At 39.4% G+C, this 27,599-nt stretch overlaps 1 protein-coding gene and 1 long non-coding RNA gene across 5 annotated transcripts in view; both read right to left on the minus strand.

Moving 5' to 3' along the window:
- Nucleotides 1-21,974, minus strand: part of LOC110962806 (ectonucleotide pyrophosphatase/phosphodiesterase family member 2) — a 75,825-nt gene extending 53,851 nt beyond the window's left edge. For all 3 annotated transcript variants that reach the window (XM_022210839.2, XM_051955102.1, XM_051955103.1), the window contains exons 1-10: nucleotides 21,831-21,974; nucleotides 15,040-15,145; nucleotides 13,364-13,513; nucleotides 10,794-10,919; nucleotides 10,041-10,101; nucleotides 5,977-6,074; nucleotides 5,095-5,174; nucleotides 4,210-4,329; nucleotides 3,749-3,804; nucleotides 3,079-3,144 (exon numbers count right to left, since the gene is read on the minus strand). In XM_022210839.2, the coding sequence (XP_022066531.2) occupies nucleotides 3,079-3,144; nucleotides 3,749-3,804; nucleotides 4,210-4,329; nucleotides 5,095-5,174; nucleotides 5,977-6,074; nucleotides 10,041-10,101; nucleotides 10,794-10,919; nucleotides 13,364-13,513; nucleotides 15,040-15,145; nucleotides 21,831-21,848 (881 nt within the window). In that variant the 5' untranslated portion in view covers nucleotides 21,849-21,974. The remainder of the gene's footprint in view (nucleotides 1-3,078; nucleotides 3,145-3,748; nucleotides 3,805-4,209; nucleotides 4,330-5,094; nucleotides 5,175-5,976; nucleotides 6,075-10,040; nucleotides 10,102-10,793; nucleotides 10,920-13,363; nucleotides 13,514-15,039; nucleotides 15,146-21,830) is intronic.
- Nucleotides 21,975-24,023: 2,049 nt separating this feature from the next.
- On the minus strand, nucleotides 24,024-25,521 carry LOC127535997 (uncharacterized). Of its 2 annotated transcripts, none has more exons than XR_007944978.1 (3): nucleotides 25,269-25,521; nucleotides 24,432-24,540; nucleotides 24,024-24,272 (listed from the first exon to the last, which is right to left on the minus strand). It is a non-coding gene; the product is annotated as an uncharacterized LOC127535997 (long non-coding RNA). The 2 variants fall into 2 exon arrangements; XR_007944977.1 differs by having other exon boundaries at nucleotides 24,432-24,576.
- Nucleotides 25,522-27,599: the final 2,078 nt, after the last annotated feature.

A 27,599-nucleotide genomic window follows, 5' to 3' on the forward strand; every position in this document is an offset into this window, starting at 1 on the left:
ACATACCAAATGGCTAATGAACTGACCTAGAAAATAATCAAGAGATTAACTGACAATGGAAATAAGGAATGAAATCAAATCAATTTGATGCATTACCAACAATTAAGTCACAATGTAGGTGCTACGTCCCCTTTTTCAAGTGGAAACTGGTCCTTTAAAGCTACTTCAGCTCAGAAAAAAATTACTAAACTGGTTCACATAGAAAACAGAGAAGGTGAAATTATGCAGAGGCATGACGATTGTGGACAAAAAAAATGTTTTTGGCAGATGATGACTTTTTGGCACAACACCAAAAAGCAGAGATGCGATCCTGAGGCTCCCAAACCAAAAACCCTCCCCACCACGACTGCGCCTTGAAATCCTGTCCATGAAAACCACAAACAGGATTGGAGACAAGGGGCAGCCCTGGCGGAGTCCAACACCCACCGGAAACGTGTCTGACTTAGTGCCGAGTATGCGGACACAGCTCTTGCTTTGGTTGTACAGGGACCAAACGGCTCATAACAACGAGCCCGGGACCCCATACTCCCGCAGTGCCCACCACAAAGCCCCTCGGGGGACACGGTCATAGGCCTTCTCCAGATCCACAAAACACATGTAGACTGGCAGGTCATAATCCCATGACCCCCTCAGCAGCTCCGCAAAGGTAAAGAGCTGGTCCGCTGTTCCACGACCAGGACAGAATCCGCATTGCTCCTCTTGAATCCGAGGTTCGACTATCGGTCGGATCCTCCCTTCCAGCACCCGAGAGTAAACTTTCCCAGGGAGGCTGAGAAGTGTGATACCGTGGTAGTTGGCACACACTCTCCGATCCCCCTTTTTGAAAATAGGGACCACCACCCCGGTCTGCCACTCCACAGGTACTGTACCCGATGACCACGCAACATTGTATAGACATGTCAACCAAGACATCTCAGGGCGAATTTCGTCCACACCTGGCGCCTTGCCACCGAGGAGCTTCTTAACTACCTCAGCGACCTCTGCCATGAATATGGACGAAGATCCCCCCAAGTCTTCAGGCTCTGCCTCCTCCATAAAGGACGTGTTTACCGGGTTCAGGAGTTCCTCGAAGTGCTCTTTCCACTGCTCGACGATATCCCCAGTACGGGTCAACAATTCTCCACCCCGACTGTACATTGCCTGAGCGAAGTCCTGCCTCCCCTTCCTGAGGCATCGAACGATTTGCCAGAACTTCGCCAAGGCCGACTGAAAGTCCTTCTCCATGGCCTCCCCGGGGAACTATGGAATCCCCGGGCAGTACCCCTTCCAGGACACCACCCAGAGACTCCAAGAAGGCTGAATACTCTGAACTGCTGTTCGGCGCATAAGCACAGACAACAGTTTTCCCCTCTGCAACACAAAGTTGCAGAGAGGCGACCCTCTCGTTTTCCGTGGAGAACTCCAACAAAGCGGCGCTCAGCCGGGGGCTTGTGAGTATCCCCACACCCGCCTGGCGCCTCTCACTCTGGGCAACTCTGGAGTAAGAGAGAGTCCAACCCCTCTCCAGGATTCTGGTTCCAGAACCCTTGCTGTGTGTGGAGGTGAGCCCAATTATATCTAGCCGGTATCGCTCCACCTCCCGTACCAGCTCAGGTTCCTTCCCCACCAGTGAGGTGACGTTCCACGTCCCCAGAGCTAGTCTACGCCACCAGGGGGTGACATGCCCAGGCGCCCGCTCCTGTCTACTGCCCGGTGGACATAGCACCCAACCGAGACTTGCCCTGTAGGTTGTGGGCCTACTGGGCGGTGGCCCCGTGTTACTTCTTCGGGCTGTGGCCGACCGAACGCCACGGGACCCCAAGGCTCAGCCACCAAACGCTCTTCTACGAGCTCCCCCTCCAGGTCTGGCTCCAGGGGAAGGCCCTGGTTTACCCAACCTGGACGAGGTAGCAGCTTTACCATTGTTCGTTTTCATCAAGGTCTTCTGAATGAGGAATGTTTGACTGAACTAACAAAGCAATTTAAAATCTGACAGCTGAATAAGGACATAGTAAAATTACACAAAAAGTTAGGCATGTGAATTGAAATTATTAGTGTCGGTGTCAATGTTGGGGACTAAACTTGTTTCTAACTTGAAAAAACAATATTCAGACATGGAAACTAAGGTTAAATTTAGCAGTATTAACTCGAATGGTTTTTTGATGTGAGACAAATAGGAGATATATGAACCCTAAGAGATTCATTTGAATGTGTAATGCATTCTGACCGAAAGAAATGATGCCCAAAACTAGACAGACATTTTGACTTGTCTCTGAAGTAAAACGTAGTCATCGGTCATGTTATAATCTGTACCAGAGGTTTTTCTGCTGTTATAAAGAATTACTTTGAATCAAAAAAACCATTAGTGGATTTAAAAGGTATACTATTTTATAACAAAATGCCAAAGTGGCATCATTCATCTGCCAAAAACTGTAAAAACAGGAAAAAAAATGTGAGATTTTTAACTTTTCACAGGTCCTTGAATTCACAGGTCCTGTGATGTCCCTTCTTATTGGGAAACTCACAAATCTAAGCTAAAATTTGTGATATTTCATCACCACAAGTAAACCGTTTGCACTAAATAGATTCTGTGCAAATCTGAACACTGAGTAACTCAGCTGTGACCAACAGTCGGATAATACAAATTCCATGTTGGTCGGCTGAACTGAACTAAGAGTTCAGTGTGGAGAGTATGAAATACTTCAAAAACATAAATTCTAAAGTCTCTATCCCACACTGAGCCACCATTTCTTCTTCCAATAGTGGTGACATTTATGGGAACTCGGAAAACTTTTGTCCATGTTGATTCCTTTTTACAATTTGTAAAAAGGAGTACTTTAACTGAAATTATCATATTTCAATTAACCTCACAATGCCTAATGCCTAAAATTAACTGAACTGCAAGTAATCAAGTCTCAGAATAAAGTACGTTTCTCCCGGGTGAAGGTCTTGTTGCTGACTTTTACCTCCCCTCAAAACTACTCATGCAGATTTTGTGCTTCCTACCACAACATCATCTTACCTTATATGGTGAAAATGCATTTCTTCAAAAACATAAATGCACTTTAGTTGTACTGGAACATAGGTTTTGTGACTCACCCCTCATGATCAGCCTGATGTAGCCAATGCAGAATGGTCAAAATCCTCCTTTCAAGAGGAATCACCCTGGATATAAACATTTATTGATGATTAGGAGGCTATAAATTAGGATGCAAAAACACCATGACTATGTTTTTTTGCAGCTTGTGTGTTGTTGTGCGTGTGTAAATCTTTAACATCGTGGAAAAAGCCAATGGGTTGTAATCAGGAAGCACATTCAGAACAATAAAGATATTGATATTAGTAATATTTGTGTGCAGACAATGAGACTAGTGTGATGTTTGTATTTCAGTCTTTGTATTCTGTCTTGAATCGCTGGATTGAGGCTCCTGGTGTGAATGTCAATCAGCAGAACATCAGCAAACACTCAGCCTTCAATGGTCTCTGCTGTGATGAAGTGTGTAGGAGGATTGTCCTGTGTGTGTGTGTGTGTGTGTGTGTGTCTGTGTGTATGTTTTGAGTCATTGTTAGTCAGTCTGCCCTTGTGATTGTTAGGTCATGGATATGCAAATGTTTGCTGAAGTGAATCTGTGTCTGTCAGTCACAACAAATTGTGTTTTTGTAGGTACAATTGAAAGTGTCCTCCTCCTGTATTCTGCATCCCCTCTGGGAGCTCAGTCGATTCAATATCTGAAGCTAATGTAGAATATTCCAGTACCAACTTCAGTACCAAGGCCAGAAGAAAGTGGCGGCTTTCACTCCTTGTTTCTCTGCTGTGATCCAGATCTGCAAAACAGACAAGAAATGAGGTCATGAGAAATCTAACGTCACTCTTATACTGCGTTATGTTTGTCCTTCACACATGACTTCAGGTTAAAAATCCAACAGTTCAGTGATTCATCAGTTTGTGCCATCACAGTTCACCAATATGAGTTAATTTTACTCTTTATATCTTGGATGCAGTGTGGCTGCACTTTACACTAGGCAAGGTAAAATCTGATATTTAGAAAACATAAATAAAATGTAGCTTGTCACGGAGGATCTGTAGACGGAGCTACAGTGAGACTGATGAATGACAAATGCGTCAAAAACTCTAAATCATCCCATTATTATACAGATATAGAAACTGACCCTAGCTCAGTTTGAATGAATTCCAGTCCGATCACCAGCTGGAATCCAGTCGGTACTCACCGGCTGTCCTCCCCACCAGCGATGGTTCAGCTTCTCTCTGGTTCGCAGGCTGAAGGTGGCATTAAACACCGGGTCATGCATCGTGTTTCCCACAATCCCATGAGACTCTGGGTACAGTCCCTGTGCAGAAATGGAAAAAAATATATTAAAAAATCTCCCCAAACTATGAAGGCTTTTGAAGACATTTACACTGTATGTACACACTACCATTCCAAAGTTTTAGGTCATATTTTTTTTCGATGAAGATAACATTAAATTAACCAGAAATCCAGTCTAGACATTGTTAATGTGGTAAATGACTACTCTAGCTGGTGTGAGTTTTCATGGAAAACATGAAATTGTCTGGGTGTTCCCAAATTTTTGAATGGTAGTGTAGGTTTTATTCTTTTTTTCTGTTTTTTTTTAAAGCAGGAAAATATCAGTAAATTCCAAATATAATAAATTTAATAAATACAGCATATTGCTATAAGAAAAAAAACATGCTATATATATTTACTTATTTCATAATATTATCATTGTCGTATAGTGTTACATAATATATTGATTACTGAAACAATGATAATTATGATTATTGCTGTCGTTGTCATAGTAGGGAGTTTTGCTGTTAAACATGAATCTAAAAACAAACTAACTAACAAACAAACAAGCAAAACAGGATCTCATGTAAAATTAAGGAAACTCTAATGTATGTTAATTATAGAAATTTATTGTATCTTTATGAGGCGGTTATTTTACTCTTTTTTTCAAAAGTGTGAAAATGTAGTGTTTGTAACATTTGTGTTTGAACATTAGTGTTTACTTAGCTGTCAAGCACAGGCGTACTCATTAACAGCAGTGCTTTACTGTACTTTCTACATGATAAGAACATGAAACAGGGTCACCTACTGTAGCGAGGGTGTATAAGTTTGGAAAAGTCTTTGTCGGGTAGACGGGTCGCATATATGGTGCTGACGTACCACATGTTCCTGTGAGGAAACAGAGGAAACTCTTCAATAACTGTCATGGCCCCTCCCTCTCCTGCTCTGTGATCCAAGCTGATTGCCAGCAACTGTGACAGAGCGCAGCTGCTCACAATGAGTAATCAACTCAATATAAAACCTGGCTCTCTCCACTTCTCTGTTGCTGGGCCATTGCATGCTGCACTCTGTTTATTGCATGCTGCTCCCTGGACTCTGTCTCCCCTTGGATTACCTCGCCTGCTCTGCCTTCCTCTCCTCACCCCAGAAACCCTCGTCGGCTCGTCACCCCCTCCTCCGCTCTGCACCCCTCTGTCTGCTTCCAGTCTGCCTGCTTCTCTGCCCTCGCCACACTACCTCCACCGGCTCCCTCAACTCTGCCTCTGTCCCGTCTCCTGAACCCTGGACATTCTGTAAGTCACCTCTCCCCGTTAGCCTAGCTTTAGTTTAGCCCCCACCACGGCCGTCTGGTCCGTCGCCCTCTGTTTAGTTTAGTTTTTGCACTGTCCTGTTTATTTCCCTGTGCTTCCCACTTGAGGTATTTTCTGTTTATATTGTAAATTCATGCATTAAATCCCTCCTTAAATTCACCTGCCTGCCTGTTTTGCCTGCTTCATGGGTTCACATCGCCTAGCTTGTGACAATAACGGTCTTTAAAGCACTAAAATCAAGCTCAAACCCACAGTGTACTAGATGATGCATGTAATCTACAGCTAATCTAGAGCCTGACCTACAGTATACATCAGTAAAGCATAGAAATCAGTCACTACAGCTAGATTTAGGTGCAGAGAAATTAGGAGAGAAGACATACTGAGTTTGTGTATGTTGGGGATGACAGATTTGCCTTTCTTCAGGTAGGAGGCCCTGAACCCGTCAACAGAGAGCATAATGAGAGGGGGACGGATGAAGCTGCAGAAGAATGACACAAAATTTAAAAATGGCACTTCAAATGGCATTGATCAGGTCTTTTTTTTTTTTTTTTTTTTTTTTTAAAAACATCCATCCACCCACCAAAACATTTCAGGATGAATCTTACTTACGAAGGAATCCGCACTAAAGCTTTCAAGTTCTTTTCTAGTCCTTAAAGAGGAACTTTAAAGGGCACAGCACCATGGAGATGAGTTTAAAATTCAGTAAGGGCATGAGTCTGACTCATCACTTTGATCAGACAAATTGATAATTAAACCATGCAACCCGAGAATGTTCAGAAGATGTGGGTGTTTACTATGCAGAAAGTGGGCAATCAAAGAGACTTCTAGGACCTAGTGTTTGTCTTTTGACCCTACAAAACTTCTCTTGACTTCTGTTAACTCAACTGTGTGTGTATACCTATTTTAATGACTTTTTCTCAAGTTAAAGGCTACTTTGAGTCCACTGTCCAACTGAGCTGTGTAATACAAAGCAAGTTTAACATATCTAGGCTTTCTTTGCATTAGCTGGACTCAACAAAACCAAGCCAACAAGTGATAAGAGCTGTCATAATGGTGGTGATCACCATTCTTTAACCAGTTTTCTTCATCAAACTCTGAGCATATTGCCATAAAACAAGGCTTTTGATGCATCATTTAATTATTCTTCTGCACAAAATGGAGCTAAGGTGTGCTGCCTACTTTAGAATGCTGTTACTACAAATGATCTAAGAGCAAAATGCTGGTAGAAAACCATTAATGCTGTCAGTTTATATACACTGCTCAAAAAAATTAAAGGAACACTTTTTAATCCAAGTACTGCATCAAATCAGTGAAACATGTGGGATACTGATCTGGTCAAGTAACTGAGGGATTTTTTTTTTTTTTTTTAGTCAGTTTCAGCTTCTTTGGTGTTCATAAATTAACAGATGCAGTAGAGCGGTAACAAAGAGACAACCCCCAAAACAGGAATGAGTTTACAGGTGAAGGCCACTGACATTTTTTTCCTTCTTAATTTTTTCTGACTGGTTTTGCATTTGGCTAGGGTAAGTGTCACTTCTGGTAGCATGAGGCGATACCTGGACCCTACAGAGGTTCCACAGACAGTCCGACTCCTCCAGGATGGCACATCAATGCTTGCCATTACCAGAAGGTTTGCTGTCTCCCAGCATGTTTTGTGGACCCTCTCGAAAACGAGATGCTACATCTCAAGGGGCTTTCCACTAATAAATGAAACGTTCTCAAGCGCATGGAGGAGATTCCAGGAGACAGGCAGTTGGTCTGGGAGAGCTTGACAGGGCTGTCGAAGGTCCTCAACCGATCAGCAGGAGAGCTATCTGCTCCTTTGTGCAAGGAGGAACAGGATGAGCACTGCAATAGCTCTACAAAATGACCTCCAGCAGACCACTGGTGTGAATGTCTCTGATCAAACAATCAGAGATTTAATGAGTGGTCTGAGGGCCCAGCGTCCTCTAGTGCCCGCTGTGCTCACTGACTGGCACTGTGGAGCTCGGCTGGCATTTGCCATAGAACACAGGAATTAGCAGGTCCACCACTGGCACCCTGTGCTTTTTACAGATGAGAGCAGGCTCACCCTGAGCACATGTGACAGGCATGAAAGGATCTGGAGAAGCCGTGGAGAACGTTATGCTGCCTGTAACATTGGTCAGCATGACTGGTTTGGTGGTGGGTCAGTGATGGTCTGGGGAGGCATATCCATGGAGGGACGCACAGATGTCTACAGGCTGGACAATGGCATTCTGACTGCCATTAGGTATCAGGATGAAATACTTTGACCTATTGTCAGACCCTACATTGGTGCAGTGGTCCTTGATTCCTTCTGGTGCACGACAATGCCCAGTCTTATGTGGTAAGAGAACTCCTGCAGTTCCTGGAGGATGAAGGAACTGATGCCATTAGCTGGCCCCCATGCTCACCTGACCTGAATCCAATAGAACATCTTTGGAACATTATGTTTTGTTCCATTCGACACCATCAGGTTGCTCCTCAGACTGTCCAGGAGCTCAGCGATGCCCTGGTCCAGTTCTGGGAGGAGATACCCCAGGACACCATCTGTTGTCTCATTCAGAGTTTGTCCCGGCATAGTCAGTCATGCATACAAGCACATTGAGGCCATACAAACTACTGAATACCATTTTGAGTTGCTGCCAAGGAATTTCAGCAAGATGGACTAGCCTGCCACATCAGTTTTTCACTTTGATTTTGGGGTGTCTTGAATTTAGCCCTCCTGGGAGGGTTGATAATTTTCATTCCCACCAAACAATGTGGCACTTTCCATTCCTAACACATTATCCAGTCCATATCAATGTAAATATCCAGTTTGTTTTTTCCCCATATTGGAATATGATGTATTTTCAAAGTGTTCCTTTAATTTTTTTGAGTAGTATATATATTTCAGGGAACTTTTCATGCAGACGCTTATATCTGATGTGACAGCTGAACATCAGAGGTGAGAAACCTTAAAGTTCATGTACACTGACAGTCATTAAAAACTTTGAGACCATATTTTTCAACATAATTTTTATTTTGAAGCCCGAAACTGGATTTTCTTCATATGAATCATTTGTTTAGCATATTGGCATACAGAAACAAAAATCTAAAGTTTCAAGAATGACTCCAAAATAAAGAATTTCACAAAAGAAAACGGCACCTGCCAAACACAAAGTCACAATAGTCAATACTGAGTATGGCCTCCATTTGCTTCGATGCAGGCAGCAATCCATCGGCGCATGCTTTGGACCAGGCTTCTGATTGTGGGTTGGGAACAGCCCATACGCCTGGCTACATCACTGTAGCTCAAACCGGCCTCCACCATACCCAGTGCCCGGAGACGACGTTCATGTGATAGACGCGGCATGATGCTGTTCACTGGACTAACAATGGTGGCCTTTTTTTGGGCCTTTATATAGGCCTTCAAAACCCATTCTCAAATTGTGCAGATACTCACTGAGTATTGCTTGGTGTGTATTTGGTTCACTTTTGCAAAGTGACCAACCCATGTGCAATGAATCATGACAAAATGACAACTCATCATCTCAACTACCAGGGCACTAGATCATCAGTAAATCCACAATGAATAATTACACCCCCCCTACAAGTAGAATTCTGCATACATTTCTACCTCAAAGTTTCTATTGACTGTCAGTATACTTGAACATGATACTCAACAAGTGCATTTAAGTCTAAAACTGTCCCATAATTAATGAGATGTGGAAATCAGTTCAGCTTTTTACCCAAATCAAAGTGAAAGTAATGTTACTCATTCACTATTCCTAATGATAAATAGACCAATTACTTTTGTGATCTGTGTTCTATTAGCTGCAGCACCAGCAGTGTAAAAGAAACTCAGCAGCAAATCACCAGCTGGATGCACGTAGGTTCCCATGGTGAGGCAATGCTTGTTCAATGAAAATACTAATTTAATGTTTATCAGATTTGCAGATACAGTGTATTCACTCAGTTGAGATTCTGTAACAGTGGGGCTTTTTTAAATCCGAAACTCTGAACGGAAGCTTATTCGGCGCATCGGTGTGAATGTCTGTGTGTGCCTCAGTGGTCTAGCAGATTAAAAGTTAAAGTCAATGCACTGAAAACTGTCCTCAGGTTACATAACATGTTGTATTAGTCTAGTAGAGGCTGGTCACAGCTTTACTCAACAAAGGTGGTGCTTTTGCTGTGTTTTGTTACTGCAAACTGGAGAAGACGTGGGTCAGAGACAATAAGTTGCATTATGGAAAATGTAGCATCTAGCCTTCTCTGGTCCTTTCAGGGTTCACTCCACAATAGTTCTTGGAAGTCGCTCAACATTGTACCCACTGCACAAGAATTATGACTGCACAGGAAGCAATTTCCTCTCAGGGATCAATAAAGTATTTCTGATATATCACATTTTATAATAAAACATTAAGCTATAAATTTCAAGAGACAATTTCATGATCACTCTCACCCTGCTGGACATTCAGCACTCTTGATCTCCTCACAGTCTCCTTGCAACCATGAAGTTTCACCTGGAAAGGAAATTTTAAAAAAAAAAACACTGGCATTAATCCTTTTAAACCTCTGAACTCCAAGTAGTTTCTGAAGTTTTTTATTTGTTTATTTTTGCTCCTGTGACATTCTTCCTCACTGTGGGCTCATTTTTCACTACTACAAATTTATAATGCGACAAATCAGTAAAAAAACAAACAAAAAAAAAACAGAATTTCTTATTTATTTTACAAAAATTGAAATAAAAAAATGGAATCAACATTCATGCCATTTTTTCCAAGTGCTCACATCTGTTGCCAATTCTTAAAAACTGTTTTAACTGTACATAATATAAATATTTTCCTACTTTAAAAAAAAAAAAAAATTCCATACAGTGTACACGCAGCGTGCAGTTCAACCCAATTCAGTCAAATGTTTACAGATTTTTTGTGTTGCATGACTGTTGGTCGCTACTGAGCCAGTCATATCTTCTCAGTTGCGCTGACGTGCAGAATTTACGCTTTTTTTGTAGAATCTATTTTATGCAAATTGTTAATTTTTGACAATTTTTTAAGTCAGACATGTAGAATAACATCTCAATTTTAAGCTCAGATTTTGATTTTTTTTCTTTTTTTTTTTGCAGTTTTAGGATTTGGACAGTTAATGCACATTTAATCTTTAATGCTAAGGCTTGTTAACAAGAAAAGTAACTATTATTGTATGCTATATGTACCTTTGCAGAGTGACTTGTAGTTAGAACAACAGTCTCCTTTCTCCAGACAGTCCTCGGAGCAGTGGCAGGCATGGTCGTCGTTCCTCTCCTCCCCACAACGATCCTGTGTGCACTCAAAGCCTCCCTCTAAGACACAGGAATGAGAACAGTTCATTAAATATCACTTTGTCACAGTAATAAACCCACCAAGAGCCAAAACAATATTAAAACAACATAAATCAATACACTGCACAACGCTAAATTCGATGAGTTACCCACAGTGTGTTACACATTGCATAGACGCACAAGTCGCTCATGTTAGTAGGAGTCTCTTACACACTGTGGAAAACGTCCCCACTTTTGTTTGACTAATGCTTTCAAGATGAAGCTGTGGTTACACTCACTTCACCCAGCCAAGCTCTAAACTAGCAGATGAACATTACCATTCTGGCTAACTCTTGTGCAGCTGGCTTTAATCAGTGTTTTAACAGTTGCAGCTGAGAACACGTATCATGTTGTTGACAATGAATTTTCTCTGTTACTTGATCTGCTTCACTATCGTGGAAAACTATACCAAACAAAAGTACGGTAGTAGCAAATACGTGACTTCAGTTTTTGTAATTACTAATAAGAATTTTTAAGAGAGATTGAATGATGTCACTGTCACTGACTCAGTGTTAAAAGGCTGCTGTTTACTCTGTGACAGCTTTGATTAAACAGAAGTAATCTCAAATTTCGCTGGAGTTTTTCAAAACAGAATATGGAAACTTATTATTTTCCCCATTTTGCCAAGTATTTCTGATCCATAGAGCCCCAGGTGTTTCTGCCTGACCCCACAGTTTTGCAGGGTTATTGACTTCTATTTCAAAAAATAACCTGAGACTTAAGAAGTTAACTGTGTGACAGCATGAGTAGAAGAGGGCTGAGAGTTGATGCAATGATTTTGTCAGAATGTGATAATGCAGAAATATTCCTCATCTGCCAACCTTCTGCAGATTGGAAGTCATCTTGTTATCCAGTATTTTCGTACATCCACCGGTATCCATGGTGCGATCTATAAATGTCATCTCCCCACACCTTTTGCATTTCATCAAACTCCCACCTCTGTGCTTCACTGTCAGGACTGTGTGTCAGGGCCTCCTCCTCAAACCCCACCTGACCTCCCTCCTCCGGCTCTCTCACTCTCTCTCTCTCGCTCTCCCTCCTCCGTTGTTGCTGGGCGGAGCTGTTCTCCACAGCTGCCACCAATCTACAATCTCCCTCCACAGAATCCTGGGCAGCTGCGAGTCGACACACCTGATTACCACCTCTGCCAGATTGTAAACTCTGCTCCTGCAGTCAGTTTCCTTCTAGCCCTTCCGCACATCTTTCGGCCCCTGCTGAGAATTATTACTAATCCTGTGTTTCCTTGTTCCTAGTTTGTCGTTCCTGCTGCCCTGATCTCTCCAGTCCTGCTCATGACCCACCTCCCCTGGAATCTCCTCATCATCACCTCACCCCACGAGACGTCCTGCCGAGCTATCTTGTCCCCCGGAAAACCCTCCCTCTCGCCCCCTCTGGAACCAAAGCTTCCTGTCCGCTCTCCGCCACCAATCCACTCTCTCCTGGTCGCCTGCCCTGTCGCTGGTCCCTGGCCCCGTTGCTCCTTCCCTGTTCCCCTCACTCATCTCCAGTCCGTTCCCCAAACCCTCACCCCTCCTTTAGTTTCCCCTCACTCCTAGTCTGAGTTCATCCACGCATTAAACCAGTTTTTCTGTTCCAGTTCTGCCTCCTCTGTGTGCTCTCTGCTCGGGTTCCCCCCTACGATTCCTAACACTGTGTGTTCACTGTGGTTGTCCTGATTAGGTTCACACCAAACATGCTGGACTCCATTTCAGCCAAACAACTTCCTCTTGGTCTCATCTGACCAAAGATACCAAGGATTCATCGGGCTTCTTTTCATGTTCGTATTAGCAAAGTTTCATCATGCAGTTTTTCATCAAAGGGCATGCAAGGGTTTGTTTTTGTGGATGCCACCCCTAGAACTTATAAAATGTCCTTCATACTCTCTGAGCTGTTGCAGAAAGATTTCCAATGATAACCCCTGTGCAAAGTTTGAAGCAGCTGCCCATGTTTTTCAGAGCTAGATTGTGAAAGCGGTGCATTGATCATAGCTTCATTTTAGGGGGACGACAACTGCAGCGCTGATTAGTGGCACTATGCCTTGTTCTATACTTCCTGATTACAGCAGTAGCTGGGTTCCACTGATTTTTACTTCCTCATCAATCTTCCTGAATTCTTTTTCATCTTTGTCAAGTTTCACAATCAGATTTTGCAGTTCTGCTGGCAGGTCTTTTCCATGTGGAGCCATGATGCAGACATGCAGATAGATACAGTTCATAGGTCCAAAACTTAGAAAGCTCTGCTGTTCACAGCTCAGGTTATAACTGTGTTCATGAAACTAGGCAGATTGCAAATCACAAGTGTAGTCAGTTTATTTTCATTGATCACAGGTTTATTCACTTTTGTTGCCTTGAGTTTCTACCATGGGGCCTGAATTTTGATAACCGAGGATAAGTGAATCATTCTGACTGATGCTGTACAACACTGACCTGTTTTCAGGCATTGCTCGTCGAAGTCAGAGCAGCAGCTGTAGTAGGTTTTACACAGATTATCACATCTGCATCCTGGAGGATCAACCACCTCCAGCTCGAAGCACCTCCCCTTACAGGAGCCCGCTGAGCTGACCCACTCTGAGATTCCTGGAGGGAGGAGAGAGACACAGACAGACACAACAAAGGCATTTATTCTGAGATGAGATCAGATTGTGCTCTTAAAGCAAGATCAAAAATATGTGAGCACAGCCTCCATTCAAGAAACAGTCTTTTTGTATATATTAGTTATATTAGAATAAGATATAAAAGGACCATTTTGAAAATAGACATTTTTTTTTTAGTTTAGAGATTTGCTTAGTAATTATTTCTTAAAGGAAAACAGTAACCCACTAAACCTTAAAACCTGCCAGCTGATTTGAAAGACATGTTTTCATTTACAATTTTGATACAATTGCATCCGTTATCAGCGCTAGAAACTGTAAAGACAGAACAAATCGCTGGATAGGAACGGTCCATGAACCAATCATATGTGATGTGTACGTCCACTGGGCAAATTTACACTAAGTAAATTTGTAAAAAAAATTAAAATGTTGTCACAACTGTAACGACATGCTTTTACTCAGCAGCAATAACCAGTCATATGAGAAACTCTGACACTTCTCAGCTGAACTGCAGCCTGTCTGCACAAAGCAGATAGAAGAAAAGTGTGAAAACAAATGAGAGAGACAGAGAGAGAAAAAAATAAATAAATAAATAAATGCAACATGGCTTAAAAATGGTGTACAACGTAGCAAGTTGTTGGAAGATACAGTCAACATGGTGACGCATCTCTCTAATGTTGATGTACAGAATAGTGTGGAAAATAGAGTATGTACAGGCTGTAAAAATGTAATTAAAATATAATAAGTAGGATTTCCTTCCATTTTCCATTTCCTGTGGGCACTTGTACACAAATGCTGTACATGCTGATTTCTGCTTTTTCACATTTTGTAAAACAATTCATCAAAGATATTCAACTGGGCTGAACTGCAGGCTGTTTGCACAGAGCAGAGATAAGAAGAAGTAATAAAATATCTATTATATGATCCATCAGGTATTTTTTTCAAGTATTAATACTCGAAAATATTTAATGTAAATTAAATACTGCAAGAAATCCAGCTTTCTTTTTCAAATGATCTATGGCATTTTAAGTTTGCTGTACTGCACAAAATACATTTCTGAGTCCTCTTTACTTCTAGTCATGGTTGTGTTGTTTCCATAGAGGAGCAGGACTTCATATAACCAGAGTGATTAAAAACCTGACAGGAACAAAAAGTGTTCAATTAAAACCCAGATTTACGCAACAAGTTCTGCTTTTTTGGTGTCAACTGGTGTATACATTTCATAATTCAGTTTTCTGCAACATAGTGTTGATTCTGAGATGTTAAAGTAACATGCTTCCGGCTACTTGCATGAAGTTACATTTAAGCCTCCATTTAAAAAAAAAAAAAAAAAAAAACCTAAGTAACTGTTATTAGAATTAATAAAATCTGTTTAAAAGTTCTACATTGCTGGCAAAAATGTAACTGTATTTATAACAAACTACTCGTTTGGTCAGAGCCTTTTTGCAGTTTTTTTTTTTTTTTTCAGTTTTCCCGATTGAGATGTTATTAAAAAAAAAAGTTTTCTGTCACCTTTCGTGGGTTGCGGTGGACTGTCTCCTCCCTCTCCTGGTCGGGAGGCTTGAAACACGTAAGCTCTGCTGACATCAGTTCCCCACAGGCAGAACACAACCACTACCTGCAGGAAAATCACAGCATTACTGAGTCTGCTCTGCACTGCTGAAGGTCAGAGGTGAGGCTCAGCAGCAGGTCTGGAGTTTCCGTGTCTTGCTGAGCGACACTTCATTAGCGTTTCACAAAATATGGCCATGTTGCTGCCCAGACTAGAAGTTTTTTTTCCTCTCTGCTGAAACACATTCATGTTCACATCTCACCAGGAGGGTCAAATGTCAACAGGCAGCCAGGAATGGCAACCCTTGACAATCTGAAGCTGAGTCCAGCTAAGTGAGATGAAGCCAGCACTGATAAGGGAACATTTTCCAACACAGTCACACAGCAGAGTACACAGGGCTCAGTAGGACATTCACAGTAGGTTTGGTTCATGCTCACTCATACACACAAAGAAATATATAGCGCCCTCCAGAATTATTGGCCCCCTGGGTATGATGTATTCTTTAGCTTCTAATAAATTCATTTTTTTTCTAAATAATATAGGACCACAATGAAAAAGACAGGAAATCTAACCTTTAATTCAAGTGCATTTATTCAGTAGGGGAAAAAAATCACACATTAAGAAATAATTATTTTACATGAAATCATGTGTGCCACAATTATTAGCACCCCTGATGTTAATACTTTGTACAACCTACTTTGGCCAACAAAACAGCACCTAATCTTCTCCTATAATAATTTTTGTACAATTTTCAGTGTGAGAGTATGCTTCTGCAAAGAAAATTGAATTTATTTTAATGAGAGCTCAGACTGTGGTTTGACTGGCATGACCCCAGTTTCATTAGCTACAAATTGTACATTTTGCAACACGTCTCACTCAGTGTTTAAACTGTGATGTTAGTTTTACAAATTACTTGTGTGACACTTTGGACAGTGTCTCATAGTAGATATACAATTACACAGTGAATATTTGACGAAAATCAAATCACAATATCTGTCAGAAGAATTAAATTTAGACATTGTCCCTAAATCATTCAAAATTTCGAATGTGAGTCAAGATAAGTGAACATGTTTTGACCTTGCACCAAAAACTTTAAGATGCTGAGAGTTATTGCCACCTCGTCTCCCAGCTAGCAGGGAATGTTTCCTGACATTACCTATAAGTTTTAACATTGTTTTACAGTCTTAACCTTACATCAAATAATAAGGTTGTCAGCTAACTTTTAACTGCAACATTCAGAGTTTCTTTGGGGATGCTGTTAGGAGGAAGAATGTTCTCAAAGCAACATATAGGGAAAAAAAATTGCAGCCATATGGATTCATCAAATTACTTTTTTAAAAATAAAATGTTCCTAATGTGGTAAATTAACAAAAAAATTTCCTTGCAATTTTCTGAGGAAGTTTGGGGGATGTTCTTCCACAATGTTGGTCTAATAACGTCATCTCCAAACAAAACAAATAAATCCTGCTGAAAACATTACGAGAACATTCTGAGAACATGTTTCAAGGAAAAAACGTTGCACCTGGATCGAACTGAATGCTCCTCGATGACTCTTACATCCAACAAAGCTGAATTCAGTTGAGTAGAAGTTGATCTAATTCAACTGAAGCTGGTGATTTTGCCCTTTTTTTGAAATGGATGTCATCATTTGGTCAATTTGTCCAAACAGCTTTCCAGGAAATGTAAGAGTGGATCGTTCATGAACAGTGTTTCCCCTGGGTTGAAATGGCTGCGAGGTGGTGGGTTGCGCCGGAGGCACGAAGCAACCATGGGGGTCCGGGGGCGTGCACCCCCGGAAAAATTTTGAAAATCAACATGCAAAATGGGGCATTCTGGCACAATTTGGAGCACATTTTGTTGTATTTGTAGCCATTTCCAAAAACTAAATTAAATAAAATTTTCATGTTTCTTTTCTAAAAATTAGTGATAGGGAGAAAATATGACAAAGATACACACGTGGACAAAATTGTTGGTACCCCTCAGTTAAAGAAGGAAAAACCCACAATTCTCACTGAAATCACTTGAAACTCTCAAAAGTAACAATAAATAAAAACTTATTGAAAATTAAATAATCAAAATCAGCCATCACTTTTGAATTGTTGATTAACATAATTATTTAAAAAAAACAAACTAATGAAATAGGGCCGGACAAAAATGATGGTACCCATAACTTAATATTTTGTTGCACAACCTTTTGAGGCAATCACTGCAATTAAACGATTTCTGTATTTGTCAATGAGCGTTCTGCAGCTGTCAACAGGTATTTTGGCCCACTCCTCATGAGCAAACAGCTCCAGTTGTCTCAGGTTTGATGGGTGTCTTCTCCAAATGGCATGTTTCAGCTCCTTCCACATATGTTCAATGGGATTCAGATCTGGGCTCATAGAAGGCCACTTTAGAATAGTCCAACGCTTTTCTCTCAGCCATTCTTGGGTGTTTTTGGCTGTGTGTTTTGGATCGTTGTCCTGTTGGAAGACCCATGACCTGCGACTGAGGCCAAGCTTTCTGACACTAGGCAGCACATTTCTCTCCAGAATGCCTTGATAGTCTTCAGATTTCATCGTACCTTGCACACTTTCAAGACACCCTGTGCCAGAAGCAGCAAAGCAGCCCCAAAACATTACTGAGCCTCCTCCATGTTTCACCGTAGGGACAGTGTTCTTTTCTTCGTATGCTTGGTTTTTGAGTCTATGAACATAGAGTTGACGTGCCTTACCAAAAAGCTCCAGTTTGGTCTCATCTGTCCAAAGGACATTCTCCCAGAAGCTTTGTGGCTTGTCAACATGCATTTTTGCAAATTCCAGTCTCGCTTTTTTATGACTTTTTTTCAGCAGTGGTGTCCTCCTTGGTCGTCTCCCATGAAGTCCACTTTGGCTCAAACAACGACGAATGGTGCGATCTGACACTGATGTACCTTGGCCTTGGAGTTCACCTTTAATTTCTTTGGAGGTTGCTCTGGGCTCTTTGGATACAATTCCAACGATCCGTCTCTTCAATTTGTCATCAATTTTCCTCTTGCGGCCACGTCCAGGGAGGTTGGCTACTGTCCCGTGGGTCTTGAACTTCTGAATAATATGAGCCACTGTTGTCACAGGAACTTCAAGCTGTTTAGAGATGGTCTTATAGCCTTCACCTTTAAGATGTTTGTCTATAATTTTTTTTCGGATGTCCTGGGACAATTCTCTCCTTCGCTTTCTGTTGTCCATGTTCAGTGTGGTACACACCTTTTCACCAAACAGCAGGGTGACTACTTGTCTCCCTTTAAATAGGCAGACTGACTGATTATGAGTTTGGAAACACCTGTGATGTCAATTAAATGACACACCTGAGTTAATCATGTCACTCTGGTCAAATAGTTTTCAATCTTTTATAGAGGTACCATCATTTTTGTCCAGGCCTGTTTCATTAGTTTGTTTTTTTAAATAATTATGTTAATCAACAATTCAAAAGTAATGGCTGTTTTTGATTATTTAATTTTCAATAAATTTTTATTTATTGTTACTTTTGTGAGTTTCAAGTGATTTCAGTGAGAATTGTGGGTTTTTCCTTCTTTAACTGAGGGGTACCAACAATTTTGTCCACGTGTGTAAACCCACTTGTCCTTGCGATCAAAACATGTCAACTAGTCCAGTCTATTATATTCTGGTCAGATTTCCACAAGCCATTCCAAAATGCCACATCAGTTCTTATTACAAATTTGAAAAAGATGACAAAGGACTTGAATCTGGAATCAAGTGGTGACTTTTACTTTTTTTCTAAAAACAACTACATGTTAGGTACCAAATTCCCACTTCATTTTTATTTATAATAAAAAGGTTATGTCATGACCTTCATTTTACTTAAAAATGTGAAAGAAAACTTCAACTCTGGGTTAACAACTGGTTTTCTGAAGGAGTTAGTTCTGTTTTCAAAACTGTTACTTTTTTGAACACAGAAATAGAATTTGAAGACAGAATTTGTTTTGCCATTGAATGATATAATTTCGGGCACTCTATAAATCATTTTATCAAAAGAAACTAGGAACTTTATATTCCGTTGAAATCATTCGTCTCGTTCGTGAGAACGGGTTTTGTCGTGCCTAAATGTGGAGCCATTTTTGCAGTCACTGTCAATTCGTATCGCTGCGGACAACAAAACAGTAAGCAAACTCAGTAAAGGAAGCGAGATCGATGCCTACACTGCGTTGCTCACTTTATTTTGAAGACACGCGATAGTTTTGATACTTAATTTGACATATGTCTGTGATACACACCTGCTTTAAGCCCCGAAAAACGAAACGATGGAGCGCTGCCGCTTCTTGTCCGCCATGCTCGTTGTTCGCCAATCGGAACGACCGACATTTGAAACACGAACTCGCAGGATGTCATACGAGAACTGAGTGTTACCGACCAACAGGGATGTGCCTGCTGTCTTCACCCACGGCGAGAAAAGGCTGCCATTCTGTTGATTTCAGCGGCGAATATACCGGACTTATGTGTCAATGCTTTCTAATATTTAGCATTACTTTTTTTTTTTTTTGGTGCGGACCAGTGAGGCGGCAGTGTCGGCAAAATTTTAATGAGGCGATAGCCTATTCCAGCGAGGCGGGCCGCCCCGTCGTTTATATAGGAGGGGAAACACTGCATGAAGACAAACTCGAGGCAGTTTGAAAGAACAACCAAAAGCAATAACAACAATCTCAGCAGCAGGGAGACAGATCTGATGTGAAATACAGATGATCTGAACTAGTATTCTGGAAGGACCTGCAGAGTCTCTTTGAAACCATATTAGAGAACCAGAACACTGAGTTTACAACCAACACTAGCTTAGATTTATCATCAGCTTAGCAAAAACATGCTCTGGTGTGTCCTGGTAGGTATAACTCACCACATTAAATGATGAAATTTTGAAAAGTCAATCACATATTGGAAGAAAATGGTAACATCAGTATGTGTTAGGTCATATAAACAACATGGCAAAGCCTATGTGGTCCAATATCTGTCCATGAAAAACACTGAGGCTATTTTCACATCATAACAATAGGACATGACTATAAGAATTTCTGTATTGTGGCATTTACACATATTGACTTCTCAGCTTCCAGTTATCACTGACGATGTCTAACATTATAGTGGCTTACACTGTCATTATAGAATTAAAGTTAGGATTTTCTTTATCTGCTACTTACATTTTTAACCCCTTATTCTACACCTCAGTTGTGACTCAGCAGCTGTTAAAAATACAACAGTGCATTCTTACAACAAAATGGGACAATGTCATTTTCTGTTTTAGCCCTATCGCTGTGGAACAAGCTCACAGTTACAGGCAGAAACGCTTGATTACATGAAAAAGCTTCTAAAAACTCAACCTTACATGACAACATTACTCTCTTAGAATTAGGTGAACCTTGAGGAACTGTGGTTTGCTGTTGTTTAAGGTACCTTGCATAATTTTCTGGGGGAACCTTCAACAGCAGAATTAAGAGTAACAGTCTCTGAGGCCAAAAGTGACACTTTACACCTGTGCTTACACTTATGTTCACTTATTTTGTTGTTAAAACTTAGCTTGATTGTAATTATGTGCAATGCAATATTTCAATATTTGTCTCTTATGTAATCAGTTTAGTTCATTCTGTGAATTTAAAGGAATAACACAGCTGACAGCATTACAATCTTTGTATGAAAAAAAACTTGCTTGTATATTAGATTAATATACAACAAGCGGCGAGTTTTTTTCATCAGTAACAATTAAATAACTTACAAAGAGATTATTTTAGGTTATATTTTTTTACCAAAAGTATTGGAGTTACGACTAAAATTTACAGATTTGTTTTGCATATTTGGACAAACTGGGATCTTTTTGACCTTCTGATGACAGATTTGTGCCTAAATGACTTTTAATAATAATGTCAAGATCCCTATTCACCAAAATGAAAAAACATATTTTTCGGGGCTTTCTTTGGAACTTTAAAAACACCATTACAATAATAATGATTTCAAATTGAGCACTCAAATCCCACAAAACATCTTTGAATAACCGAGGGCTCCTTGAAGCATAGTTTGGAATGCAAAAGGTTCCTCCAAAGGCTGCCACTTTGAAGGAACCCTGAAAGGTTCCTTGATACCTTCTGCTTCAAAAAGTGTAGAATTAGATCTTTTCTAGTGTATTATTATTATTGGTCTTTATATTGATCTTTACTAATGGTTTATTGTCTTTTTTAGTATTTTCTTGTTGTGTTTTGATGTTTTGTAAGGCACCTTGTAGCTCCAGTTTTGAAGGGTGTCAGAGATATACAGCTTATTATTATTATTATTATTATGGTAATGATCGAATTCAGACATTGACAGACGGCAACAAGGACAATCTATAGTGTAACCGTTAACCTACAGCTTGTGCTTACCTTCACCACCCCCAGGTAAACAAATCTGTGTCACTGTTGACATTGAGCTGTTGCAGGCAATCCATCACCATCATCATCATCATCTTTCCCAAAGTCAGTCAGACCAAAAATAACAGCAGCTGCTCCATAATTCATTACTTCTCCTCACTGTTGTGTAATATTTCTCTGTCTTAACCTTCCAAAATACATATAGGCCTATGTCAGATCCCTGCGCGTATAGCAGATCTGTGGCTTGTCGGTCGATACATCAATCCCGCAATCTTTGTTTTCTGGGGGGGGGGAGGTAGTAGTGGAGGAGCTGGGAAACGCAAAAGCTGAAACAAAAAGGGGGGATTAAAAAGCACAAAACAAACCGTTACAGTCTTACCGTACCAAATTGCCCAGTAGCATGTTCCAAGCAGTGAATCCACTTCTGGCATTCCCTCCAAAAAGAAGCGCAAAAATGGTGGCCAACGTCCCGGTAGAAGGTCCTCGGTGCACCTCTGCAGATCGATGGAGCAGAGCGCAGGGGTCCAACTCTCCCACTCTCTTTCCCTCTCTCTGTCTGTTTGCCTTTTGCTTTGCCTCTGACTCTCTCGGTCTCGGGCCAATAAGCATGAAGTAATGGTGACAGCTGCACTCTGGTACAAGAGTACGCCAGGTCGGGGTGACGCTCCGGAGTCCAACGCAGTCAGCAGCACTGGACTGATCACACAGAGCGAGAGAGAGGCACTGACAGGGAGAGGAAGGGCTTTTATATTCCGCTATTCTCCCCTCAGCACTGTCTTCGAGGAACATAGAGGCTGAGAAATGCTCTGTGGAGCAGATTAACTTGTATGTAAGAGACCAAAACCATCATCTGTTTGGTTGATGTGAGGCTGCACGACTAAACTTTACACTAAAGACTGACCTCTGGGTATCAAAGAGTCTCTACTAATGTGGTGCCACTTTAAAAATAAAAATAAAAAAATGATATATATATATATATATATATATATATATATATATATACATATATATATATATATATATATATATATATTATGGCATGCCGTTTAGGAAATTATATATATAATGAAAGTCGATATATATATAATGAAACTTGATATATATATAATGAAAGTTGATATATATATAATGAAACTTGATATATATATAATGAAAGTCGATATATATATAATGAAACTTGATATATATATAATGAAACTTGATATATATATAATGAAACTTGATATATATATAATGAAACTTGATATATATATATAATGAAACTTGATATATATATAATGAAACTTGATATATATATAATGAAAGTCGATATATATATAATGAAAGTCGATATATATATAATGAAACTTGATATATATATATAATGAAACTTGATATATATATAATGAAAGTCGATATATATATAATGAAACTTGATATATATATATAATGAAACTTGATATATATATAATGAAACTTGATATATATATAATGAAAGTCGATATATATATAATGAAAGTCGATATATATATAATGAAAGTCGATATATATATAATGAAACTTGATATATATATAATGAAACTTGATATATATATAATGAAAGTTGATATATATATAATGAAAGTTGAGATATATATATAATGAAAGTCGGAATATAGAATGTTCAGATTTTCATTCCATCTATTCAAAGTTTCATTCCATATATTCAGACTTTTTCCTACTGAGCCCTGGAAGGACATGGCAAACAAAAACAGGAACCTTATTGGACATTTGCTCTTCAGATGAGCTCTTCTGTGATTATCTGTCTTCATGGTTGTCACAGGGAACGGCGACTACGTTTGAGAAAACAGGTAATTTTTAGAGATGTTTTGATTCTGAACACTGAACGTGTTAGCATTAGCTTAGCTACTTAGCTTCGACTACATTTGCATCCCTACATAGCTTAAAGGTTAAACACATGCACCATATGTTGATGATAATGATAATATCTATGTTTATCTTTATAGCTGGTCTTAAGGCTAATTACGAGGCAGAGGTCAGCTGCTGCCTGGACACATCCATGATCACGCCACTGGTGGGACACAATTGTACTGGATTTCAGCTGAAGGCTGTTGTTCTGTCCAAACTGAGACATTTTTATTGTGACATACCCTCCACTGTTGTTAGCTTTTGATTCAATAAATTTTTTTGAGATGAGGAAATCACTATTGCATGTTTCTAGTTAAATACCCTATTTTTATGATATATCACTAAAGCATGCACTTTTTATATTTTCCATCAATTTCACCCAAAAGTTGAATAACTATTTGTGAGCAGTGTATGTAGACACATAATAGAAGCACATTTCAATAATATATCTGCTGCAGTAGTGCAGTTTATCTACCTAGATTGGTGTAACAGTAAAAAAAAACATATGCTACTGATGTTTCTGACTAAAATCTGCTTGAAAAGCACAACTGCTTATCTGTCAAAATGTGTGTAACAAAAGTGTGCACTGAACACTGAATAAAGTCTCTGTAGATTATAGACAAAATTTGCATCTCTCATCACAAATTTCTGTTTATTCACCCAAAGTGCATGAGTAAAATACAAAACAGGTGAAGTACTAAAAAAGATTTATTTTCTAGAAAAGCCAATAGTCAACAATGCAGTTTAATTCTGGGACAGTTGCTCCAGCACCGACGCCATGCGTCCCATCAGTGCAACCAAGGTTTTCATTCATCTTCTGGATGTTCTGGAGAATGGCAGAGGTCACGTCTTGGTGTCTTCCGATCTGTTCCAAGAACCGTTCCTCTGACCTGTCCAGATACTGCAGAGGATCCACAGCAGCTTCCTGGTTCCCTTTTCCTGCATAAAAGCACCAAAAAGTACTAGTTGTCAGTAATTATTTTCTATTTTCATAAACACAGTTAACTTAAAGTAAATGTTCTATTTTGTGATTTTAGGATGGGTCAAAAGATAACATACTGATCATGTTGATGTCTGCATAGTCTAAACAGATCTTACTTGATTTGGTCTGTAGAGAGGAGGACGGCGTGGAGGAGCTGCAGGACGGAACCAGTAAGCTGCAGACTAGTGCTCCTGGTAACTGGACCTCATCATCCAAGGCCGACAACTTAATAAAATGAACAAGACATGCTGTTGATAGCATCTGTAATACAAATGATTTTATCCATTAACTGATTTATTGCTTTGTCCATACAATGTTAGAAAGTGTTACAAATAATACCTGTAATAATTTCCAACAGTGATAAATGCCTTGTTTTATTTTACAACAAAAAACACCAAAAGCATCTGTGTATAAGAAATCAGTGCATTGGATTTCCACATCTGCAAAGCTAGAAAATCACACATCAGAATTTTACCTTGAAATTATGAAAATAGCTGCAGATTACCAGTACTCCTTACTTCATTGTTTTAACTTGATCATTTGAATCAGTTTTTTAGACTTGTATTACTGATACGAAACATAATCAACACATAAATTAAAATGTGTTCGCAAAGAGTTCACTGGTTCTTCAAGGGAAATTTCAATGATAACCATATAGTTCAGTAATATGATTAATGGGTCATTGTGTAACAGCGTGGGAGGTTCTGAATACAGGTCTTGGACTGAAATATTGCTGCTGCTTTCCTCCGGTTTTATAAGGAGTTGTTTCATAGCTTGTTAGCTTACCAGCGGCTAACTGGCTGGCAAACAATAGTTCAACGCCAACCTCCAATCAGTGATCCGGTGTCCGGACCGCGTTAGCTGGCGGAACGTTCATAATACTGATGTGGGACTGTTGTAGCTAGCGTATTCATAGTAGGATAACAGCAGGATGTTGGAGAAATAAAACTTACCATTATCAGGATCGCTGGTCTGCATGGCAGACTCTTAGCGCATCGCACTGCTTGAATGTCTGTGTATTTCAGGCCGATTTCAAAATAAAACTCAATAAAATTCTCGTCCGGGTGAGTGTCCTTCATTGTCGCTTCGCCATACGGACATGTCCCTTCCGGGGCTCGGTAGGAAAAAAAGATTTGATATATATATAATGAAAGTTGATATATATATATATATAATGAAAGTCGATATATATATATAATGAAAGTTGATATATATATATATAATGAAAGTTGATATATATATAATGAAAGTCGATATATATATAATGAAAGTTGATATATATATAATGAAAGTCGATATATATATAATGAAACTTGATATATATATATATATATATATATATATATATATATATATATATATATAATGAAAGTTGATATATATATAATGAAAGTCGATATATATATATATATATATATATATATATATATATATATCAAGTTTCATTATATATATATCAAGTTTCATTATATATATATCAAGTTTCATTATATATATATCGACTTTCATTATATATATATATCAAGTTTCATTATATATATATCGACTTTCATTATATATATATCAAGTTTCATTATATATATATCAAGTTTCATTATATATATAATTTCCTAAACGGCATGCCATAATATATATATATATATATATATATATATATATATATATATATATATATATATAACTTCTGCATACACTTATTTCCTATTAAAATTGCTTTGAATCTGGCTGAGAAAAGCAAAATTGCATCAATCTGAGTCATTGTCCCTGCTTTGCTTTGTGTTGCTGAATATCTTATGGTGAAATCGCAGCAACGCACAGTGCCTGTACACTGACAAAACAAATCAGCTCATTTTCAGAACACCATGAGGTCCCAGACTGTGCTCCCTTTTCAGTAAATGGCCATCACCTGTCTGTATGTTCAAGTCTTCTTAGGCAGGATATTGCTCCTATTGCTAGGTGAGCTTGGATGGCAAGGGAGAATGAATGTGTGAATGAGAAGTGCTTTATACCACCAGTTTCTGGTGGGTGTTTTACTCTCATCAGGGTTGCTCTCTGTCTCCAAGCATCTTTTTGGGAATCTCTAATCTTACTTGGCCTGCCTTTAATGCATGATCAAAATCCTCTGCAAAATTAGAAATTGTCAGTGTTGTAGGCAGTTATAGTTTCCTGTAGCAAAGGAAACTGTAACATGTAGATGGTAGAAAAGAAGGCCAAAGCTGCTTGAAATTAGTGGTCAGTGGCAGGATTATCCTCACATCTACATCTGGTGAGTCACACAAACCTGATAGTCAACACAATCAGTGCTGCATGCACAAATTTGGAGTCTCTCATTGCAGTTTTTATTACACCCACTGTGCATTTATCCTGGTACCAGCATGTACCGAGTACATTCTGTTGTGTGCTGGTGTCTCCAATCTTGTCTGTGATATTAATGGACAGAATCTCAAGAAACGACTGGGATAAGGAGGATGTCTGGTTTGGAAACTTCAGTCATGCTTTTGCTTTTTGCAGATGGCTTAATTTTGTTTATTAGGCTTCTACAGACTGGAACCTTTTGTAGTTGAAAATCAGAGGTGTTCCCAGGCCAGATGAGATATGTAATTCCTTCAGTGAGTTCTGGGTTTACCCATCCAAAGAAGGTGCGACGGAGGCATCCTTACAGATGACTGAACCACCTGAACTGATGTTTTACCCTATTTCTGAGACTGAGCTCAGTTGCCCTTGGAAGGAAACTCATTTTTAACATTTATCCTTGATATATCCTTAATTTCAGATCTTTGTAACGACTCGGGATTCGTGACGATATGTGAGAGTTCGAACATTGATTAAAAAGCTTCGGCTTCCGGCTAAAACTTGACTAATTCAATTTCGTAATAATGAAAAAAGGAACTTTTTTCATATCATTATGTGTTTGTATTAGTTCTCTGAAAACTAACCATGTTATTGTAGTTAACCATGGCTGTTTAGAACACATAAATGCATACTGTATAATTATGAAACAGCAACAGAAGTAGTTTGGAGTATGATCAATCGTGTCACTACAATATGTATAATTACCATAAGGACCCAAGGACATTTAGACTTCTTACAATTTCAAAAACACCACCAAGCATGGATTTAGCACTTAATTTTAATTATTAAACATGCATATGTGAAACTGCCTAGTGGCAGCATGAAAAACAAAACAGGTGCATAAAAATATTTTTAAAAATGACACAAAACCTAAGATTTCTAACTCCTGGGCAGTTGTAACTGATGGATATAATTAGAGGATTGAGGTGTTA

This window comes from Acanthochromis polyacanthus, chromosome 11, assembly GCF_021347895.1.
Source record: "Acanthochromis polyacanthus isolate Apoly-LR-REF ecotype Palm Island chromosome 11, KAUST_Apoly_ChrSc, whole genome shotgun sequence".
Taxonomy (NCBI): Eukaryota; Metazoa; Chordata; class Actinopteri; family Pomacentridae; genus Acanthochromis; species Acanthochromis polyacanthus.